The 22,114-nt window shown below is 41.9% G+C and overlaps 1 protein-coding gene and 4 non-coding genes across 9 annotated transcripts in view; all 5 read left to right on the plus strand.

Annotated features, from left to right (window-relative positions):
• LOC131459309 (cell migration-inducing and hyaluronan-binding protein-like) overlaps window positions 1–22,114 on the plus strand; it is a 161,932-nt gene that overhangs the window by 129,984 nt on the left and 9,834 nt on the right. For all 5 annotated transcript variants that reach the window (XM_058628971.1, XM_058628972.1, XM_058628973.1 and 2 more), the window contains 5 exons: window positions 12,488–12,557; window positions 15,400–15,528; window positions 19,096–19,181; window positions 20,687–20,818; window positions 21,267–21,302. In XM_058628971.1, the coding sequence (XP_058484954.1) occupies window positions 12,488–12,557; window positions 15,400–15,528; window positions 19,096–19,181; window positions 20,687–20,818; window positions 21,267–21,302 (453 nt within the window). The remainder of the gene's footprint in view (window positions 1–12,487; window positions 12,558–15,399; window positions 15,529–19,095; window positions 19,182–20,686; window positions 20,819–21,266; window positions 21,303–22,114) is intronic.
• trnas-cga (transfer RNA serine (anticodon CGA)) lies at window positions 11,116–11,197 on the plus strand. Its single transcript has one exon. It is a non-coding gene; the product is annotated as a tRNA-Ser (tRNA).
• On the plus strand, window positions 13,225–13,306 carry trnas-cga (transfer RNA serine (anticodon CGA)). The gene has a single exon. It is a non-coding gene; the product is annotated as a tRNA-Ser (tRNA).
• Window positions 13,775–13,856, plus strand: trnas-cga (transfer RNA serine (anticodon CGA)). The gene has a single exon. It is a non-coding gene; the product is annotated as a tRNA-Ser (tRNA).
• On the plus strand, window positions 14,324–14,405 carry trnas-cga (transfer RNA serine (anticodon CGA)). Its single transcript has one exon. It is a non-coding gene; the product is annotated as a tRNA-Ser (tRNA).

The following is a 22,114-nucleotide window of genomic DNA, read 5'->3' on the forward strand; positions in this document are numbered from 1 at the left end:
CCTCATGTTTGGTTTGTTTGGTCATCATGTCGGCGGTATCTACGCTCCAGTGTGAGGCTGCATCCATATTACACCATTTTCTTTTGAAAATGCTGAAATTTTGCTCCTGATTTGCCTACCGTCCACATTACCCCAGCATTTCAGAGGCCCACAAAAAAGAGTTGCTTGGTGTCATTTCAGTTTGAAAACTCCAGGGCTGCTCACATGGACGCAGATTGTTGTGTTTGAAAATGCAGTTTTCAATAGAAAACATAGAAGATGTAACCCCAATTTCAGGTGGATGTAGCCCCAATTTCAACAATGAAATTCTGCTCTGGATTTACCTCCCGTCCACATTGCCCCAGCATTTCAGAGCGGTTTGAAAACCCCCAGTTGTTTTGTTCAACAATGCAGTTTTCAATGGTTCATCATGTCCAGTCGAATTTCTGCTCTGGATTTATCGTCCACAATACACCAGCATTTCAGAGCCTCCCCAACAAAAAAGAGTCTGAAAAACTCGCCCGGTGTAATTTCGGGGCTTCTCGCATGGACGCAGATTGTTTTTGGATGTTGCCCCAGATCTACACTCCTGAGGCTCCAGTACAAATATATGAATAATTAAAAATAGAGGTACATTGTTGTTTGTGTGAAGGTGCACGGGACTGACGACCCGCCAGGAAAAAAAGTTTCATAAAGAGCATCACAGTGTAACCTCTGCTTAGCAACAGCAGCTTGTGGAATTCTGTCGCACCGCGAGTTCTAGTGGTTAAGTGGTTTTTGAAGCACAGAAAACGGAGCCCATCAATCACTTGACCGTAGCTCGGCGAGCGCCGTCCCACTCGCTGAACTGAGACTTGGTGTACACTCCTCATCATCCTCAGCTTCCTAAATCACAAGTGATATTTTTCTATCAAACGCAGCAACCCCCCCCCCCCCTGTCCTCGCTGAATATCGGAGACGAACATTGGTATTATTTGACATTTTTTGGCATTACTCTTCTGGCCGTTTAAGCCTCTGATTAAACTCAGCACAACACTTCTCACAGGAAACAGTATCAGCTCACCAAAGTCACAAGGTGCAGGATCAGGCAGTTACTGCACAGATTGGAAATAAAAGCACACTATTACAAGTCACTCTGCCATGAAAATGTACCATATAGCATTTTAAACTCTTACCTTTATCACTAACTCCTCGAGCATATAAGTGTTCTGCTGTTACATCAAGAAAAAAATGAATATACAGCTGAACATTTACAGCTATAATACGAATATGAAACTACATTGGTTTGGATTGAGCGACTGACGTGAGGAACAAACGCAGACACAATGAGATCAGCGCTAAAGTGATTTTTCACGTCACATTACTCACACACACCTGTGGTGGCTCTATAATTTGTGTTTACTCGTGCAAGTAATGGAACGGAATATAAGATCACTCAGAGACCTCAGACCTCCACCGAGGCTTAAAGACTTTGTCGCCTGTGTTTTTCATACCAGCACCTTTTTTAAATTTTTAAATTTTGATCGACGGGATCCAGAAGAATCTGTATAGACATTTACCTGCTTATAACTATGACCATCTTACATAAACATGACACAATTCACCCTGAGATATACACATGTGAACTTGAACTGAACCATGTTACATTTAAATTGTGGGTCGATTCTCACCAAAACTCGGGTGATTACCGAGATATCAGAAAAATTGGGATGAATCCTTCAAAAAGGAAGTTGCTGACAGAAGGACAGACGTACAGATAAACCCACGCTGATGGATTGATTCATGAAAACTCCCAATCATGAATCAATCACATAAACAAATTTGTACCTTCATGATATCTCGTGTTTCTTGCACATGTAATGCAAACAAACGCAGTTACCAGTTTTCTTCAAATAAACAAAAGCTAAAAATGACACACAGCTTCAGCACAACATCACAGAAAATACACGTGATATTATCACATTTCAAGACACAGGGAAAACGAATTCTAAAACCATTATGTCACCGCATGTCCAGGATTGTGACGTTAGATAATGTAAGTGCACAACACCTGCAATTACTTCTCATCCATTAAAAATGATAGATGGCCTTTTCAATTATCCTCGAACACTTCCAAAGGTCAGCGCGTCCTCGTCTGAAACACAAAACCCTACATAACACACAAAATAAATTGGTGGAAAAATGGTTTGTTCTGACGTTGGTGAAAAAGTAAATTAAATGTATCAAATCAAATGTAATTTCCGGGACACAGTGTTTAGGTATTGTGGTATTGACGTCACATGCTACTTAAATCTGCTCTGACACAAAGTTTGTCTGTGATCGTGAGACATCATTGGAAAAGGTGCAGCCGATAATCATCACATTCAGTTATTAAATTTGTTTTCAGGTATTTGAACACATTATTTTACAGTATCATCAATAGACGTCTAGTTCACACGTGTTTGAGGCTAAATTTGGAAAGGATTGGCAGCGGGGCTGCAACTAACGATTATTTTCATCATCGATCAATCTGTCGATTATTTATTTGATTATTGGAGTACTTGTTTGGTCCCTAAAATGTTGATCCAAAACCTAGAAGTGATGATGTTGTGTGTTAATGTTTTGTCCTCAAACCAAAATGATTTCTTTGTTAATATTTCGCAAAAAAACAGAAGCCGAAAACTGATGCTGATGATTCATTTAGTTGCTGTTGCCGCCCTGTTATTTTATACTCGTGCACAGGGTTTTAATTCCTCACGATTGCAGTTAATTTGTGTGAAAGTCATTTGTTTTTTTAAGTAGAAAATTTGAATTGTTGGTGAAGTGCAGTATAAAGCTCCAACATCGGAGCATGCACTGTTAAAATATTGCCTCATTTGACAGCAAAATTGGAAAAACAACTTTATTTCCCCGGAGACTCTCATTATATCCACGACCTCCAGTGTTTGATTATCTAATAAGCAGTAAACTGTTCTTCCCGACTCTGTTCCCACTTCCTGGGAAATGATTTTATTTTGACTGAGATCCCTATCATTAATGGACCTGGTCCAAAATTGTGTTTTGTAGACGTTTTTTTTCTGGCAGTGTAACGGATTCACACGTGAAGGCTGTAAATCATAACACTGTATGTGAGCTGGAAGCCGAGCTCTCACTGCTCAGACTTTACTTGCTCTCTCTCTCTGTGAATGTATGGTTTTCTCCAGAGTGCTCAGTTTTCCACCTGCTCATGCTTCGTCTGGACCTGGACTGTTTGTGGTTAAATCTCAGTGCACACTGAGCTCCACACGCAGCCAATTACAGACGCCCACAGAGGCTCTGAAGTGGCTCCTGGAAAGTGATTACTTATTTCTGTAACTCTGCTACTTCTCTACTGTTGATTGCACTTCTGTCTTATTTGTCTCACGTTAAACATAGTCGTAAAACATTGCACTGATCCATTTTTTACCTGTGGACATGTTGCGGTGCTGTCTGTGTGTGCAAAATACATTGTAGAGCTTTGTTATCACGGTGTATCATGGTCACATGTGGCGCTTTTCCACTACACATCTCCAGCTCGACTTGGCTCGACTGTATGTTTTTTAGTACCTGCTTTGACGAGGTTCCAAGCGAGCTGAGACGAAATGTGACGTCGACAGAGAGAGTGTCGCCACTGAAAGAGTCATGAGCGTGACGTCCGACACAAGAATCAAAGCGAACATTGCCCAACTGTAGATCAAAGTTAAAGAGACTGAAAACATGCGTTGATAGCAAAGGAAAATCTCTAAAATGTCCGTGTTTAACAGAGGAGTCTGGTGGATTTAGCGACAGCAATGCTGAAAGCCGGGAGATCGTGAGCCAAATCACGACCACGTTCAGTGGTATTTCTCAGGAATTACTGAACGATTCTGTGAACAAAACTGATTCTAATGATTCAGTTACACCCAAAACAACTGCTTTAGTCAAGTCACTAGTTTTCCCACGATGAGGAGGAACTGTGAAGTAATGGAAAATGATTCCAAACCGAGTCGACTGTATAGTGGAAAAGCGCCAATATTCAGTTGTGGAAAACCCTGGATTTAAGCATTTACTGGTTATTGTTACATTCATATTGTTAGTAAATTATTTAAGGCCTTAGTTTGGTTTATCACAGGAAGCTGGTGGTACACATACCACAGTTTGAGAACCATGCGTATAGAGATGACATAATGCACTTTGATTTTTCACCTTTTTTTGTAAAAGGTGAAAAAAGCGGGTGTAAATGAAATGCAGGTGTTTTTGTAGAAACAGCTCTGTTGTGTTGCTCTCAGCAGTGATGGTCAATTTAAAGTAAAAAAAAACAACAAATCAGCATCTGAAAGGGCAACAGTCACAGTCATCAGTCACCACAACCTGAGACATGTGTGGACCTGTGGAAATAATGAGGTCTACAATGTTTCCCTTATTATTATCATCAGTATTATTATTATGTGTAGAATGTGTCACATGCTGTGTGAGTCCACAGTTTTCCAGGACGTTTACAAGTTCTGTGAATAATACAATCAACACACAGCAGGCACATCAGACGCTCTGTTCAGACCTGGATCCTGAGCGATTCAGTCCCATATTAAGATGTGAATGTGTCTGGAAAGGCGTGACCAATGGACGTAGATCGAAATACCTCCATACGCAACGGCATAGACCTACAACCGATTAGACCAATGATCTGGATGACGTTTATAGAGCGACGTATATTGTTCCCTTTATCTTTAAAAAAAAAAGGGAACCTCTAAAAAAGCGAACCAATCACAGAGGGGAGTTTTAGAGATTCTCTACTTGGCCAAAATGGTGTTGCTGCCAGACGGATCTGTAGAGCAAACCCAACATGACCATACTGTTCTAACCTACGTACCCTAACCCTACAAGTGGCCGAAATGAGTTTCCTTCGCTGCGTGTCTGGACTCTCCCTTAGAGATAGGTTGAGAAGCTTCGTCATCCAGGAGGGGCTCAGAGTAGAGAGCCAGATGGATGCCTCCTGGACGCCTCCCTGGTGAGTTGTTGTGGGTACGTCCCACTAGGAGGAGGCCCCTGAGAAGACCCAGGACCTGCTGGAGAGACTATGTCTCTCGGCTGGTCTGGGAACACCTCCGGATTCCCCGGGAAGAGCCGGACGAAGAGGCCGGGGAGAGGGAAGTCTGGGCTTCTCTGCTCAAGCTGCTGCCCCCGCAAACCAACCTCGGATCATCAGTAGGAGATGGATGAATGGATGGATGGATAAATTCTTACATCCAGACTTAATTCTCTGGACGTTATCCAGAGTTTATGTTTGAAAACAGCTTGAGAGTGGAACAGAGAGCCAGTGTTGACTTCGCTAGAGAAACCTTCCTCTTTTTCTCTCGTATTTTGCTGACAAATTCCACCCCTATGGTGCTAAAGGTTCCAGATTAAGTTGACAGTAAGCCTATGGACTTTTACTCTGTTTAAATAAACCAACTCCTTCCTGTAACAGTCTGTTGCTTCCAAACCAGGTTGAATTTGTCACTGAAGCTCACTTCTTGAGCAGTGTTTGCAGAGGGAAGCCAAGTATTTAATAGAAGCAAGTGGCCGAAAGATTAATTTCCTTTTCCTGCTGTGGGAATTGGACCTGACACAAATATCTTGGCCGGGAGCTGCTGTGGAGCATCCAATAGGTGTATTAAGTTCGTTTTGAACAGCTCTGAACCATATGTCATTCTAGGATGAATGTCATTATTTCCAACACACTGTGTCTGTGCCTGGATCTTCCAGAATATAACACTTTTTTAGAATCTCCCTGTGTGGAGGTTAATGCTTCTCTCTGTGAGCGTGTGGGTTTTCTCCAGGTACTTTGGCTTCCTCCTACATTCCAACACATGCAGATTGGCTTGGGTAAACCGGAGACTTAAAACTGACTGCAACGTGAGAGTGAATCGTTGTTTTTCTCCATGTGTCTATGGTTTACCCCAATTCTCAACCAGGGCTGTTGCTTTATCATGGTCTCCCATCCCCAAAAACATGATATAAAGAATTTATTATATTTGCACACACACCAGTCAGTGATAGTGAATGTTACTTCTTCATTTAACCCATCATTAGTCAGTAGCAAACACATAAACTGTGCATATCGGAGCATTGGGGGCAATGGTAGTTAGGTACCTTGATTACGGGCACCTTAGCCTTTGACCTGTCCCAGGATTTGAACCAATAACCTTCCAAGTACTAGCCCAATTCTCTTGCATTGAAATACGTCTCAAATGCGTCTCAATCTCTTCGTGCTTTAGCCACGGGCACAGAATCAGCTGTGGTGTCTGTCTAAAGGTCAGACCGGGTGTGAGCGTCCAAAGCCACTTAACAATCTGTTCCATTCCCCCTAAATCGAAACGTCAGCTGGTTGTGGCTGATGGGCAGCGTGGGAAAGAGTTCCACAAACTTTGTTGCTCCTTCTGTTTTGCTAAAGTTGAGGAACAGTTGTTTTTCAAGCATGTGGGATTTTCTTGCTCTGCTTGGAACAGCTGGCACACTCAGCCACGCAAGAAGGTAGGGGACGCAGGTTTTTTCCCAGACGACTGTCTGCGAAACTCTCCTGCATCCTGAGGGTGAAGTGTTCTGCAGTGACGTTCCAATATAGATGTTTCATCATTAGCACAAATGTAACGGGTAATGGCTCTCTTTGGAATGGCATTTTTGGAGGATTTAGGAAATCAGAAAATGTGAGAAAGGAGAGCACAGAGCTCGGCAAGCAGAGAGCGGAGGGGAGGGAAAACTTCCGAGCTGTAGCAAGGTCAGACTAACACAAACACACAGATGTGTCAGGAAGATTAAGGAGGTCACGCCGAGGTTGATGAGGATGATTCAGGGAGAATACATAATAGATGAAGGACACACCCCGGCGGTAATAGCATCCGATCAACATGCACTCACAACAGTTTTCTCCACATAACTGAGTGCACAATATAGGAATAAACACCGTGATAGCATGTATTTTTGTGATGTAGTTGCAGTAGGAAAAAAATACTCTTAAAAGACTAATTAAGGTGTTGTGACAGAAAGTGTATCGTCTGCATAGAGAAGAACATTCACGGTAAAAAGCTGGAAAATGAGTGTCAACCATTCTTTCTTGAAATTTCTTGAACTAAATTAAACTAAATAAGCTTCATCTACTGTGAAACGTCTCTGCCCCCACTCATAGTAGTACGTACGTAGTACAGCTTTAACACAATCCGTCAGCATTTCATCAGTTGTTCGTCAGCTGTTCGTCAGTTGTTCTGCGAGATACGGAGGTTAGGACACACCAGGAAAGAGGCCGAAATGTCGGCTTTAGGAAGACAAAACCATCTGTGAACCATGTGGAGACAAAGTGAAGCGACATTTGGAGGTGAGTCATTGCTTCGGTACATTGAAAAATTTAGTTCAAACTGAAACAAACGCCACCAATTTTTACATTTTAAATAAAAATACCAATAGATGTGCTGAAGATAATAAGCTTGAAACAAACATTGGGTGACGTTGGGCAGCCCGTGGCCAAGTGGAAAGGGAACTTGGCTTTTAACTGGAGGGTTCAAGCCCCCACCACGTCAAAAAAAGGGCTGGGGTACCCTTGAGCAAGGTACCCAACCCCCATTTCTCCCCGGGCGCTACTCAGTGTGGCTGCTCGCTGCTCCTAATTCTATGGGGGTGGGCTGGCTCAGTGGTTTAGACCAGTACCCCTGTGTGCAGAGACATCATGGTCATTAACGTCTGCTAAATGACATGTAAAAATTTCCATTTTATTTTGATTAAGACAAATAAGAGTGTCGAAGTCACACCTGTGTTCTAAATTCAAACCTTAATAAGAACATAATAATAAATGTAGGTTTGTAGGATCGTCATGGGAGTCTGTGATTTTTACCTAAATGAAGCAGCAAAAAGGTGCCACAACAGGATGTTTTCATTCTAATTGAATACATATTAAATATTCTGCATATACAGTATACATGTATATACATATATACAGCCCACTTGCCTGTTTGCCCTCTGCTGCATGTCATAAAATTACATTTAAATCATAAATATGCAGCTTAGCATATAAAGCAGTTTATATGTTTAACCCCCCCCCCCCAAGTGACTGTGACTTCAGCTGCAGAGCACAGAGGCCAAGGTGAAGGATGCATAATGACACTGACTTATTGTGATATGAAGTCATCCACACAAGGTTCAGTGGTTGAATTTGTCCTTTCCATAACGCTGTTTTCCCTCCTGTTTTTTTTTGTTAATACACAATTCACAATACCTTCTAATGAGGCTGTTTTTGTCTAATTCGTCTGCATCATTGTATTCTGTAATGATTTCCAAATCCCAGTGCATTTGTTACTGCCATTCAAAAAAATTCCCCGCTTAATCAAACATGATTGCAATAACGGCATTTTCCCCCGCTGTAAGATTTATGATGATTAATTTACGGCCTTCTTTCCACGCTACCTCGCGTCCTCTTCTGTCTCCGCTGAGCTCCGTATGTGTCGACGCTAAATCCTCACATGAGAACAATACATTTCAGTCACATTTGCCAGGAGCAGGAGACACGTGGGCTGCATGAGGAGGACGAGAGCTGTCACTTAGACTGAGCCAGATGAATGTGCTGGGCCTAAATACTTGGCTAACTTAAAGTGTGTGTGTGTGGGTGTGTGTCCCCGTGAGAGCATTTGCACCTCAGCTACCTCAAGAATCTGTTCACTGCTTCTTCATCTCACTGTTAGGCAGGTTTTCCTGACAGGAAACTGAAGTCTGTAAACTCGCTCAATCTCCCGCACCAAAGTCCATAGAGAAAAACGGCGATTTTACATCACTGCACACAGGAGTTGTTTCTCCACTGCTGCCTCCATCAGTAACTTCAAATGTGCTATTTTGTGACTTTGAGGTCGGTAAACCTTTGTTCAGATTCACCAAAGTGACTCAAAGTGACCACACGAGGCAGCAGTAGACCAGCTGCTCCTGTGTTCCCGTGAGCTGAAAGCACTGGCTTTTCTCTATGGGGTTAGGTCTGCAAATCAATAAAGATGGACACCATTGTGGGCAAAGTGGCTCTTACAAGTTGCCCTCCCATCTTAATCTGTGTCAGCACATTTGCTCCTTGAATTTGAGGGAATTGGTCCTGGAAAGTCCTTAATTTTGAGGTGTGGGAACCCTGCGTTATATTAACCCCCAACTGCACGTACGATGTCTGTTTTTCTACAAATAACGTTAGCTTTGAAAGTTGTTGTCCTGCTGCTGCTTGAACCCACAGAACTACTGTCCAGAAATGCCAAACCAAAAGTCTATTTTATCATTTCTGCGGAAAATAAGGTCTATGCGGAAAAAAGTAAAGTTTTTGTCTTCACGTTTTTTTTCGGGGCGGGGGGGTGAAAAATACCATGTAGCAGATTTGCCCTGAGCAGTTAACCTGCTCTGAGCAGGTGGGCAGCCGACCACACAGTGTGCTCTCATATAAAATATCAAGTGTGCAGGTTTGCTGCTGGATTCATGTTGCTCCTCTTCTTCTTCTCTCCTCCCACCACAGAACACCGGCACAGAACTGGCTCAGTCAGTTCGCCGCAGGGTCAGTTTGATTTTAAAGTTTATTGTAGAAAAAAAACACTCCTTCTGTCTGTAGCATCTGTCCACTGCAGCTAATGTGATTTAGATTGCAGTGAGTGGGTATAGATGGGGAAAAAAAAAAAAGAAAAAGCACATGTTCGCAGGAACTGGGTCAGAACCCACTGGGTTTGCCAAATAAATTTGCAGAATTTTGCCAGCCTTTAACTGAGGATTTATGTGTATATGTTTTTAATTATTATACACTGCAAAAATGTATTTTCTGCAATGTGTTGTTATTTTTTTAGCCTAAAAAAATAATCTCTTAAATCTGTGTTAACATTAACAATTTCTGCGCAAAGGTCACGTCGGTGTGTGCTCATGAAAGCCGTGAGATGCACTCTGAGAAGAACTCAGAACTAAATGGATGCCAGAAAACCATCAGGCCTGTGAAGTTTGGCTTATTTGTATATTAATAATATTTGTACAACAGTTTTTGGTAAGGTGGCATTTTCTGCCATTAAGAACAAATTAGTATGTTTTTTAAAAAAATATATATGACAATGCTTCAAAATCAATGTTTTTGCCAATCATTGACCCATCACAGGGCCTAATAATTATTATCAAATTCTCCTTGAAATGTATTTTATGGAAATTACTGTAGGTTTTTTTTCGATAAAAAACAAACTGGCCTTTAAAGGGTTAAAATATTATTAATATTTGATATGTATATTTCAGACTGAAGTAGTTTTAAACTAATGACTAATTTAAAGTGGAAAAACATATTAATATATAATATTTTTTACTGCGGTATTTGGGAAGGTGTCATTTTCTCCCACTCAGAACAAATTTGTAAGTTTTTTAAAGGAAGTCTTAAGGGTTAACAACAGTGACAGAAATGCACATTTTCTCTGCTGAAGTTTCTGTCCCTCGCACACGGAGAAAACCTGACTGAACCTTGACTGAGTCTGACCGACACCTTGATTACAACATTTCACTCCCGTCTACACTGAGCTGCTCCATGAAGCGTGTGATGTGTGGAGGAAGAAAGCTGCGTAATTGAGTGGAGAGGTTAATAGGAAGCTCAGGATGAGAGTTAAAAAAAACACCCTGATTTACCACAATGTGTCCGCAAATGAGATGAAATGACCAAAGGCCAACAGTGATTAGACTGCAGACGACACAAGCTTTTACATTTGCTCCTCTGTGTCCACATAAACCAGCCAACAGAGGCTTCACTGTGGTTCAAAACTGAATGTATTTTATCTTGAGACTGAAAAACATGGAAGGTTTCTTCAGAAGACCTTACAGTAGACAATGTTGCTGCGGATGGAAGGAGGTCAGGTGTCTTTCTGTTGCTCAGAAACGCACAGAAAGTGAATACAACATTTTGCTCATTCAAAATCCATTTTTGGATGCCATGATAACACATGTTTTCATAAGCCTTTCAATCTGGGCATGGAGACTTGACATATCACGTTGAAAACTTGGTGCTGTTTGAGCAAATCGAGGGACGTTTACAGATCATTTAAGTGTGGATACAGTGGAGAAGAGCAGGAATGTGTGGACTGATGAAACCACGTTCCCTCACTGGGTGACTGAAAAAAAAAATCTGCTATGAAACATATAATAACAACAGTCACGGTGGCCGAGAGGTTAAGGCGTTGGACTCGAAATCCAATGGGGTTTCCCCGCACAGGTTCGAATCCTGTTCGTGACGTATAATGTTGTAGTGATTGGGGATCCCCTGAGCAAGGCACCTAATCTTTGGTTGGATTCCATCTCATCTGTGTTCACTACTGGTGTGTATTAAGGATGAGCTGACTACAGATTTCTAATTCACTTCCACTCAGTACGTTTACATGCACAAATCAGGCTGCCTGGATTTCTTTTGATTTCATGGCTGTGCAATTGTCAAAACAACGTTCAATGAGTGAGTTCTTCTGCCCCCTTTTTTTCCCAAGATATCTTTCACTTTCCATATCTGGCAGTTAATTATGGTACTGAGAAGCTGACGTCACAAACGTGTGACGGACGCAAAATCAGCTAAGAAACGCAGGGAAACAATGTTCTCACTGACAGAGTCACGGTGGCCGAGAGGTTAAGGCGTTGGACTCGACTCTTTCCCCACACAGGTGATGAATCCTGTTTGTGACGTGTTGACAATGATGGGAGTGGTAACTGAAGGATTAGTCGAGCTAAGGCCATGGCTGTAAACTGACCAAGACCGTCAGTTGGACAACTTGCTGAGTCTGGATATATATATATATATGGCAGACAAAAACAATTTATTGAACCTTTACGTCAGAGGGAAAACTAACAGTGAGATGGATCGTGCTGTCGTTCTGTGTGTTTCGCACAAATCTCCTCTCTTCATCAGTCTTCTCCATAGCTCTCACTCTCGTCAACGCCAACATGTCGGTTGTTCTTTTCCTGTCAATAGTACTGCAATTTATACCTTGTCTCCTTCTACTTCCGGGTCGAAAAGGAAATTTTTGTGCATGCGCAGAGCGACAAGTCCAACTCCAGTCCGACTAAGCGTATACATGCAGGAATAATCGGACTATTATCCAGGTATGTTAGTCCTACTAAGACTAGCCTGATTTTAGTCGGACTAACTTGTTTATATGACATTGAGAAAAACAAATTATTGCCTTAGACCGACTAAAATTGGACTTTTAACATGAATCTAAACACACTGACGCCACCTACTGCTTATCTCTGTTAACTAACTCCCAGTATTGGCTTTACAATTCTTTGTTTTTTTTTTAAATCACACGCTGAAATGTTTGGCTTTGAAGACATTTGCGCTCCAGAGAAAGAGTCAATTTATATCATTTGACATGGAAACATTTAGACTCGCTGTCGAGCTAAAATCCATCTGTTCTCTTCACTGATGTCAGTGTTCACCGCCACATCACTGCTGCTCCACAGTATTTGTGTGAAATCCAATAACAGAGTTTTTTTTGTCTCCTTTCTCTTCCTCAATACACTCTCCTTTCTTTTATAGTGCGACTTCAACTTTCTGGATCGCCAACCCCAATAACAACCTCATCAACTGTGCTGCTGCAGGCTCAGAGGTGAGTTTCTCTCTTCTCTCTTTCTCTCTCTCTCTCTCCTCCCTCCTTTCACTCCATCCTCTCCTCGTCTCCCCAGGTGGAGGTCTGTCTCATTACTACATTGCCAGGTCAGATTAATGGCTGTATACTCCTATTAACTTCAGAATCAAGCAGACAACAGACAGAAGCGCCGCCGCACTTCCACTGTGATCGAGTGCCAATTATGATCGTACTCCTGGGATTTCACGAGGATGCGCGGGGCGGAATAGAATCTCATTTATGCCTCACCGATGTAATAACTTTTCTCATTTGCATACATGTACGTGTGAAGAGCAACACAAAAACAGACAGGCTGACATGCGGACGAGGCCAAGGCCAGGCTGCAGCTTTGCACGTGGAAGTTGTAAGAACCTCTGAGCAGTAAGAGACATTAAAGTGAGGGTTAGGGTTTTGAAACGGCGTGGTCACACCCTGGACAGGGCCACTTAGAGACAAACAACCATCCGCTCTCACAGTCACACTTAATTTAGAGGGTCCAATTTGCCTAATCCCCTAATCTGCATGTTTTTGGACCCTGGGAAGAAACTGAAGAACCTGGAGAAAACCCACACACACTGGGTTCAAGACACGGTTGAAACAAGGACATCCCACTGGATCTCATTCCCATGGTGTCTGGTCACAGTTGCCGGTCACGGTGGCCGAGAGGTTAAGGCGTTGGACTCGAAATCCAATGGGGTTTCCCCGCACAGGTTCGAATCCTGTTCGTGACGTTTTTATAGGGTAGCCCTTGGCCAACAGGAAATGAATTGTGCTCATAACCAGAAGGGCCAAGGTCTGGGGTTCCTCTGACCAAGGCACCCAATCCCCCATCAGTTCCCGTTTGTGGACGAGTACCCAGCTTATCCGTGTGCACTACTGGTGCATTGTAGAACTTGCAGGGGCCACACAGTGGTTAGCACTATTGCATTTGCAGCAAGAAGCACTGGTTGGAATAATGGCCTTTTTGCATGTTCTCCCTGTGTTTGGGTTTTCTCTGGGTTGTCCGGCTTCCTCCCACAGTCCAAAAACATGCAATATAGGGACTTGGTAAATTGAACACTCTAAACCTGGACTCGCAAACTGTCCAGGGTTTACTCCGCCTATCGCCCTATGCCAGCTGAGATTGACACAGCACCCCCAATGGTAGAACATGCGAACTTCATGCCCTTGTTGCGACCGGGTCTCTAGTAGTGTGTGTTGTCACGGTGGCCGAGAGGTTAAGGCGTTGGACTCGAAATCCAATGGGGTTTCCCCGCACAGGTTCGAATCCTGTTCGTGATGTTTTATGGGGTAGCCCTTGGCCAACAGGAAAGGAATTGTACTCGTAACCAGAAGGGCCAAGTTCTGGGGTTCCTCTGACCAAGGCACCCAATCCCCCATCAGTTCCCGTTTGTGGACGAGTACCCAGCTTATCCATGTGCACTACTGGTGCATTGTAGAACTTGCAGGGGCCACACAGTGGTTAGCACTATTGCATTTGCAGCAAGAAGCACTGGTTGGAATAATGGCCTTTTTGCATGTTCTCCCTGTGTTTGGGTTTTCTCTGGGTTGTCCGGCTTCCTCCCACAGTCCAAAAACATGCAATATAGGGACTTGATAAATTGAACACTCTAAACCTGGACTCGCAAACTGTCCAGGGTTTACTCCGCCTATCGCCCTATGCCAGCTGAGATTGACACAGAACCCCCAATGGTAGAACATGCGAACTTCATGCGCTTGTTGCGACCGGGTCTCTATTAGTGTGTATTGTCACGGTGGCCGAGAGGTTAAGGCGTTGGACTCGAAATCCAATGGGGTTTCCCCGCACAGGTTCGAATCCTGTTCGTGACGTTTTATGGGGTAGCCCTTGGCCAACAGGAAAGGAATTGTGCTCGTAACCAGAAGGGCCAAGGTCTGGGGTTCCTCTGACCAAGGCACCCAATCCCCCATCAGTTCCCGTTTGTGGACGAGTACCCAGCTTATCCGTGTGCACTACTGGTGCATTGTAGAACTTGCAGGGGCCACACAGTGGTTAGCACTATTGCATTTGCAGCAAGAAGCACTGGTTGGAATAATGGCCTTTTTGCATTTTCTCCCTGTGTTTGGGTTTTCTCTGGGTTGTCCGGCTTCCTCCCACAGTCCAAAAACATGCAATATAGGGACTAGGTAAATTGAACACTCTAAACCTGGATTTGCGAACTGTCCAGTGTGTACTCTGACTATTGCCCTATGCCAGCTGAGATTGACACAGCACCCCCAACGGTAGAAAATGGATGGATGGATGGATGGAGAACATGCAAACTCCATGCGCTTGTTCCGACTGGGCCTCAGTGCCACTGTATTTGGTCACAGTGGCTCAGAGGTTAAGGCTTTGTACTCGAAATTTAATGGACAGGTTTGAATCATTTTTGTGACATTTTATGAGGTAGCCCTTGGCCAACAGGAAAGGAATTGTGCCTGTAACCAGAAGTTCCCCGGTCAAATCCTGCGAAGGGCCAAGTTCTCGGGTTACCCTGGTGAACTGTCCAGGTACCCAGCCTATCGCTCTATGTCAGTTGAGATTGGCACAGCCCCCCGGCGACCCTCCTGTGGAGGATAAAGTGGTAGAAGATGGATGGAGAACATTACTCCATGATTTTGTTCCGACCAGGTCTCGAACCCAGTGTGTGCATGTGATTTTCAAATTTGATCTGTAATTAATCATAAATATAATCAGATTTGAACAGTGTGGCTGTTTCGCAGATCAAACAATTGCTAATCTTACAGTCATTGCATTTGTTTTAATGGTTATTCAGTCCATAAATCTATGTTTTTATACAAAACTACAACTCTGTGTGTCTAACAGGAAACAGGCTTTTGGTTCATCTTCCACCACGTGCCTACAGGTCCTTCAGAAGGCCTCTACTCTCCAGGACACACTGAGCACACACCTATGGGCCAGTTCATCAACAACAGAGCTCATTCAAACTACAGGGTGAGTGTCAGCAGTAACTGCTCCCACTTTTTGGTCCCAGAAATGAGATGGAAACTGGGATGTGTTGTTATTTACGGTCCGTTTACTTCACGACCAAAATCGGAAAACAAGCTGTTGTCCATTCAGCACACAGCACGGCCGACTTCCGGGTATAGCATTTGTTTCCCGATCCTCGTTTGCACATCCAAGAAAATCAGATTATGGATATGATATGTTGTTTTCCATTTCAGTGATTGTTTTCATTTTTAATTTCCCTATTTCTTAATGGTAATTGAGAAATGTTGCGCGGATAACAGTAAACACAGGTGTGAATCCTGAATGTGTCTTCAAAGCCAATCACAAAACCACTGGGACACATTCATTTACATGGTGTAAATGGTGTAGAGTCGCAAAGCAACTGGTGTTCCTTGCGAGACCAGAGACTTCAAAAGACCTCCTAACTCTGAGAATTTAACCATCACATTGACTGGAGCTGTTAAATTCAAAATCCTGGATAGTTCTGTTTAAAGGAACTGTGCTTTGACATCTTGTTATATGACTTTTGAGGTTCTGCAGAAACTGGAAGGCATTTAATTCAGGTTTGATGTCATTTCCAGTTCCGACATACTTTCAAGGCCAGAATACTTAAAATAATATTGCTTTATTTCTCTCTATATAAGCTTCCAACTTGAAATGTATTATTAAGCTGTGGAAAAGCCTTTTAATCACTATTAGACAATCAAACATCTCACAGACAGACTAGTTCCAGGGTTCCTTAAGTGATCCATGGATTTCTTTCCCCCATTTCTTTCATTAGTATAAGTTATTATATCACTGTGACCTGAAACTGTTTGTTCCTGGTTCATTTGTGCTGTAGCAGCAGCCGCAGCAGCAGTAGCAGCAAATCATTATCCAGTGTTTTTTTTGTTCAAATAAATCTGTGATTCCTCAGCTTTTATTTTTTCGATATTAAAAACACTACATCACGAAGAGCTAAGGAGGTGGCACCTGCTGAGGAACAAATCAGGAAGAGGGATGGGTGAAGAGTGAGACTGAGAAAATTGAGGACAGACAAGAGAGGGGAAGCGCGCCGAGGCCGGGGGATGAGATGCAGAGCAAAGGAGAGAGTTTAGAGGCGCCCGCGGCAACAAGCACAGCGCGGCTCGAGAAGAGATTTATGAGGCGCTGGTGGAGAGGAAGTGTTATTGTTATCTCCCTCTTTTCTCTGCCCCCGACTGTGATCTCTTTTCTCTCCTCCTTCCCTGCTTCGCTTTGAATTTGGATCATCCTAATGGGAGCATAACTCATGTCAGGCGCCCACCCCAGGATGTTTGTGAGAGGGAAGGTCACGCCGGGGCGGCAGGTTGGGCTTTCACGCAGGCAACACAGTGACGGTGTCTATGTTTAGAGCCACAACACACTGGCTCAGGATGGCTTTCATCATTATTATGACTGTTTTCATTCTACATCGATGGAACTTGTGTTGAATGTTCCCAGCTTGGTTGTGGGATTTGTGATGCCTGAAGACCACTGTGTAACAAATAGTGACATCTATTGGTAAAACAACATATTACAAAACCCAGAAAAGATATAAACAAACACAAACTCTCTCTCGTGCATTTTCCCATCTTCTTCTTCATTGGTTTAAACATCAGGTTAATGTAGGCGGAGCCATTCTCAACTTCAAAACATTGAATGCACTTCCATTCAGGCTACATATACACTGTAAATAAAAACACTATTATAGCATTTCAGTTTTACATAATTGTCGCATTTCCTTGTTCTAGCTGCTTGTTTGCAGAATTTATGTTATAATTTATGTATAAATAACTGATAACCTGAAATGAGCTTCCCCAGTCCAGCAACCACCACTGGTACAAAAGGCTTATTCAAATTCTACAAAAAATAAGCCAGATTTTTATTATTACAAACAAACTAATGGGTTGTATATTCAAATTCGCTTATAAACTGTCCAAAACTTAACACACTGGACTTTTTTTGACCTTAGCAACTCATGTAGCCAAATGCTATTCCAGGATTGTTTGACTTTTGCAGCTAATACATATAGTTACACAGTGTGCCATTAGTTTGTCTTTAGTGCAAATGCTGTAAATGGTGTTCGACTCAGCTAAACAGCTAAAGTAACCTGACAATATTTCATCATTTATTTCAGCAGCTAGCCAGACGCTGTGTCACTATTGTTTGACATTAGCAGCTAATGTAACTGCTAACTAGCTGCTGACATAATAGCTACCTGCTTCCTACGATAGATAAGATAACTCGAGGTTAAATGGCAGCTTTATTAAAACCACAGCTGTGATGGCCCCCACAATATTAGCATTATACTCATAATGAACGATAATAAGAACAAGAACAGATGCATCTGATTTCATCGCCTGCTGTTAAACTGTTAAGACCAGAAAGGACCACAAAAACAAAGTGGAAGTCCTTTTTTACTGAGTCTGATTTGTTGGTGGAAGAAGCCAATTAAAAAGTTTCACAACGACACTTCCAGGAAATAACCGTAAATTAAGGGTTTCAGCTCAACTGAAAGGTCACTTATTACATAAAAAATTCTAATGACTCCAGTCCAGCTCCAGCTTGAAGTCTGTCTTCACATAATCATTTTAAAATATTTGTCCCTTGTCCCAACCCTCACATACCAGCAGCATACTCACTGGACCTTCATCACCATGGTAACCACATTAAAGATGCAGTAAAGCCTGATTTATACTCTGTTTCATGGTGCTTTTAAATGTGTCCTGTGACAGCAATGGAGAAAATACTCTCCTCTTGTGATGTGCACTGTCTGTATTTGAAGTCATTTTTTCGATTGGCTTGATTTTAGAAACATTTTTGCTTGCGTTAAAATATCTTTCCTCATGTGACTGAAGCAAGTGAGGTGAATTCTAAGTATTTTACGGGTTTGAATCGCTGGAGTCACGCAATTTACATCCATTTAAGTGGAATTCGCAAATTTGTTTCACTTTCATTGTGAACTCACTATCACAATTCTAATTCTGCACTGAGTCAATGCTAAAAATGCGAGTCGATGCAAATCTTTTATTGATTTTCTATTTTTTTAATCCCGATAAAGCACAGACTTGTGTGTTTAATCAAACAATTTCAGGGAGGAGATTCCAGGGATTTGGGATCATCTCACAGAAACGTGCGTCATTTAACATGACTTCAGAATATACAGACTTGGATGGACTGTCAGAGTCGTCAGTTAGTAGCTGTTGTGTGCGCACGATTTTTGTGCTGAGACACGCGGAAAAAACTGTGGATAAAGTCATGAGGAGACGGAATCAACAAAAGCAAATGTACCCATCATCCGTTCCCTCGGTCAATTTGCTATCATTGGTTATTGCGGGGTTCTGCTCACGCCCCAAACTGCTGTTCAGTGGTAAATATCATATATATGTTTAATACTTTGACTCTGCTGTGTACGATGATGTTAAAATCATGTCTGTTAGTCTGTTCAAATCAGCCTCAAATTGGAAGTCACCCATGATTGTCGTAAGGGCCACCATAACCTTGCCTTATTTTTGTTTTTAGTGTTTTATATTATCTTGTTTTACCTTTCAGGCTGGAATGATGCTTGATAATGGAGTAAAGACCACCCAGGCTAACGACAAGGACAAGAGACCCTTCCTGTCTCTGATTGGAGCCAGGTCAGCTGACATCACATCACACCCAGTGTAACTCGGCGCGGTTGATCTGCTGTCTCTATCATGTTTCCTGTTGATGTTTCTTTTCTAACTGACAAATACCAAAGAAAACAGCGCGGCGTGTCACTTTAAATTCCCCTCAAGCAGAAGTGAGATTACTCCCATTGAAATCAACTCAAGTACAGCAGTAGAAAACAGTGTGTGGAAGAACTGATGTGTCATCTCGACCTCATCATCTCAGCGTGAAAACACCCTCCTCAGCTCAGTGATGCTCTTCAAAGTTCTCGTCTTTCTCAGAAAACTTTACCACAGGTTCCCGATCGCTTCACAAAAAACAAACAGAAATGAACTTGTACTGGACAAGAAGAGCGGAACCACAGATTGCTGTATTTTTGTTCTGCAAATACTTTCCATCCTGTTGTACATGGAGCAAGTATTATGGTGTGATCTCCTCAGATTGTGTACACACTGAAGAGAACTCAGTCTGGGCTCATGTTCCCTCGACAACACAAACGGAGGCATTTTATATGTAAATCTGGTTAATACACTTTCCCTGTACAGCTGAGACTCGGGGAGGAAAATATAATCCTATAAGACACAAATTATTCAGGTACAGTGTCACACGGGTGTAAGGAGAAACCATGTGAATTGAGCAATTGATTAAGTTGCACACAGACAAACCCATTCTTTAATGTGAATATTTTCTGCTATTTTGGTCTGTGGACAAAACAAGACATTTGAGAACATCATTTGGAAAACAGTGACCGATATTTTTCAACATTTTCTGACATTTTATCGACCAGACTAATCTATTAACTGAGGAAACAGTCGACAGATGAATCAATTATGAAAGTAATATTTTGTTACAGCTACTGGTAGATAGCTAGTTAGCTTGCTAGGTAGGTTAGCTAGATATGTTGTTTGCTAGTAAGGTAGCTAGGTTAGATGATTAGGTTGTTTGCTAGTTAGCTAGCTTGGTTAAATAGAAGGGTAGATAGGTTGTTTATCACTTTATAGTTAGGTTAAATAGGCAGGTTGTTTGCTAGTTAGCTAGCTTGGTTAAATAGAAAGATAGACAGGTTGTTTGTCACCTAAATAATTAGGTTAAATAGGCAGGTTGTTTCTAGTTAGCTAGCTTGGTTAAATAGAAAGCTAGATAAATTGTTTGTCACTTTATAATTAGGTTAAATAGGCAGGTTGTTTGCTAGTTAGCTAACTCGGTGAAATGAAAGGTAGATAGGTTGTTTGTCACTTAAATAATTAGGTTAAATAGACAAGTTGTTTGCTAGTTAGCTAGCTCGATTAAATAGAAAGGTAGATAGATTGTTTGCCACTTAGCAAGCTAGGGTTAGATGGATTTTTTAATTGTTAATTTTTACTTCTCTGATGAGAGGAGCACTAACAGATCCATGTGTAAAACGATAACACTTTTAGAGTATAGAGTGTTAATACAGCCTAACTAAGTAATACTGTGTGTGTGTGTGTGTTTGTGTGTTGTTATTGTGAAGGTATGGTCCACACCAGGACGCTGACCCCTTCAAAGCCAGAGTCCCTGCTCTCATCCACCACTTTGTGGCCTACAAGAACCAGGACCATGGAGCCTGGCTGAGAGGAGGGGACGTGTGGCTGGACGACTGCCAGTGAGTACTAAACATGTTTTTATTTGTTAAAGATGAAAAACACCAACCTTAGAAACTAACTTTCACTTGCCTTTCAAGGTTTTTGCAAAGAAAAATGAAAAAAATCAGAATATTTCCAATGGTTTGTTTTTGTAATATTGATTTTGGCCATTAGGGGTGCCATTCCACTACTGTCCCATCATCTACAAGGAATGCATTGGAAAGTCATGCTACAGTAGAATAAGGACAAAATATCTATACATATAAATACACACATACATTCTGGTGGAACAGGTTTTTTTTTTCCTCCACATTTGATAATGGAGGAAATGAAACAGAAAATGTTTCTCTTATCGAAAAATATCTTTTTATCTGCTCCAGACTGTGTCTGCTTTGTGTGTGTGTGTGTGTGTGTGTGTGTGTGTGTTACTGTCGCAGCAATAATATTCTCTCTTTTTTCCTTGTTTAGATTTGCTGATAATGGCATTGGCCTCACTCTTGCGAGGTAAGTACACTAGTTGTCCACTTTATAAGGTACACATATTTAACTGCTTGTTAAGAATATATTTATATTTATATATATATATCACCTATTAAATGGAAAATAAGAACAACACCCTAAACACAACATCCCAAAATAGTTCATAGTAATGTATTGTCGTCAAAGACCTCCCGCTGTGTTCTCTGACTCATTACTTCCTCCTCCTCATTTACTTTTGTTTATTTTTGTTTTCAGTCCCCATGAACTCTGACAGCACAGTTATAATGACGATGTCACCTCAGCCTCTGTTTCTCTCCTCTTTCTCTCACTCTGTTTCTCACTGTTGACGTCAGATGATGGTGAACACATGATGCTGCTCCTCTTCGTCATTTCAACTTTTCTCTTCTCATCTTTTCCCTTGTCCTCTCATCTAATCTCATCTCAATGTCTTTCTTCTGTTGTCTTCTCATCTCATCTTTCTTCTCTATTCTTCTCCTCTTATCTTTTCTCATGTAATCTCATCTATTCTCTTGTCCTCTAATCTCATGTTCTTTCTTCAGATGTCTTCTCATCTCCATTCTTCTGTTGTCTTCTCATCTCATCTTCTTTCTTCTCTTCTCCTCTCATCTTTTCTCTTGTCTTCTCATCTTTTCATCTCATCTTTTCCTCATGTAATCCTTTCACTTTTAATCAAATGTTTTGTAATTGAATCACCTCATCTCTTTTCTTCTCCTCTTTTCATCTAATCTAATCTTTTCTTTACTATTGTCTTCCCATCTCATCATGTCTCTCTTCATCTCATCATTTCTCATGTAATCTCATCTCTTCTCAGTTTT

Source organism: Solea solea, chromosome 5, assembly GCF_958295425.1.
Source record: "Solea solea chromosome 5, fSolSol10.1, whole genome shotgun sequence".
In the NCBI taxonomy this organism is placed as follows: domain Eukaryota; kingdom Metazoa; phylum Chordata; class Actinopteri; order Pleuronectiformes; family Soleidae; genus Solea; species Solea solea.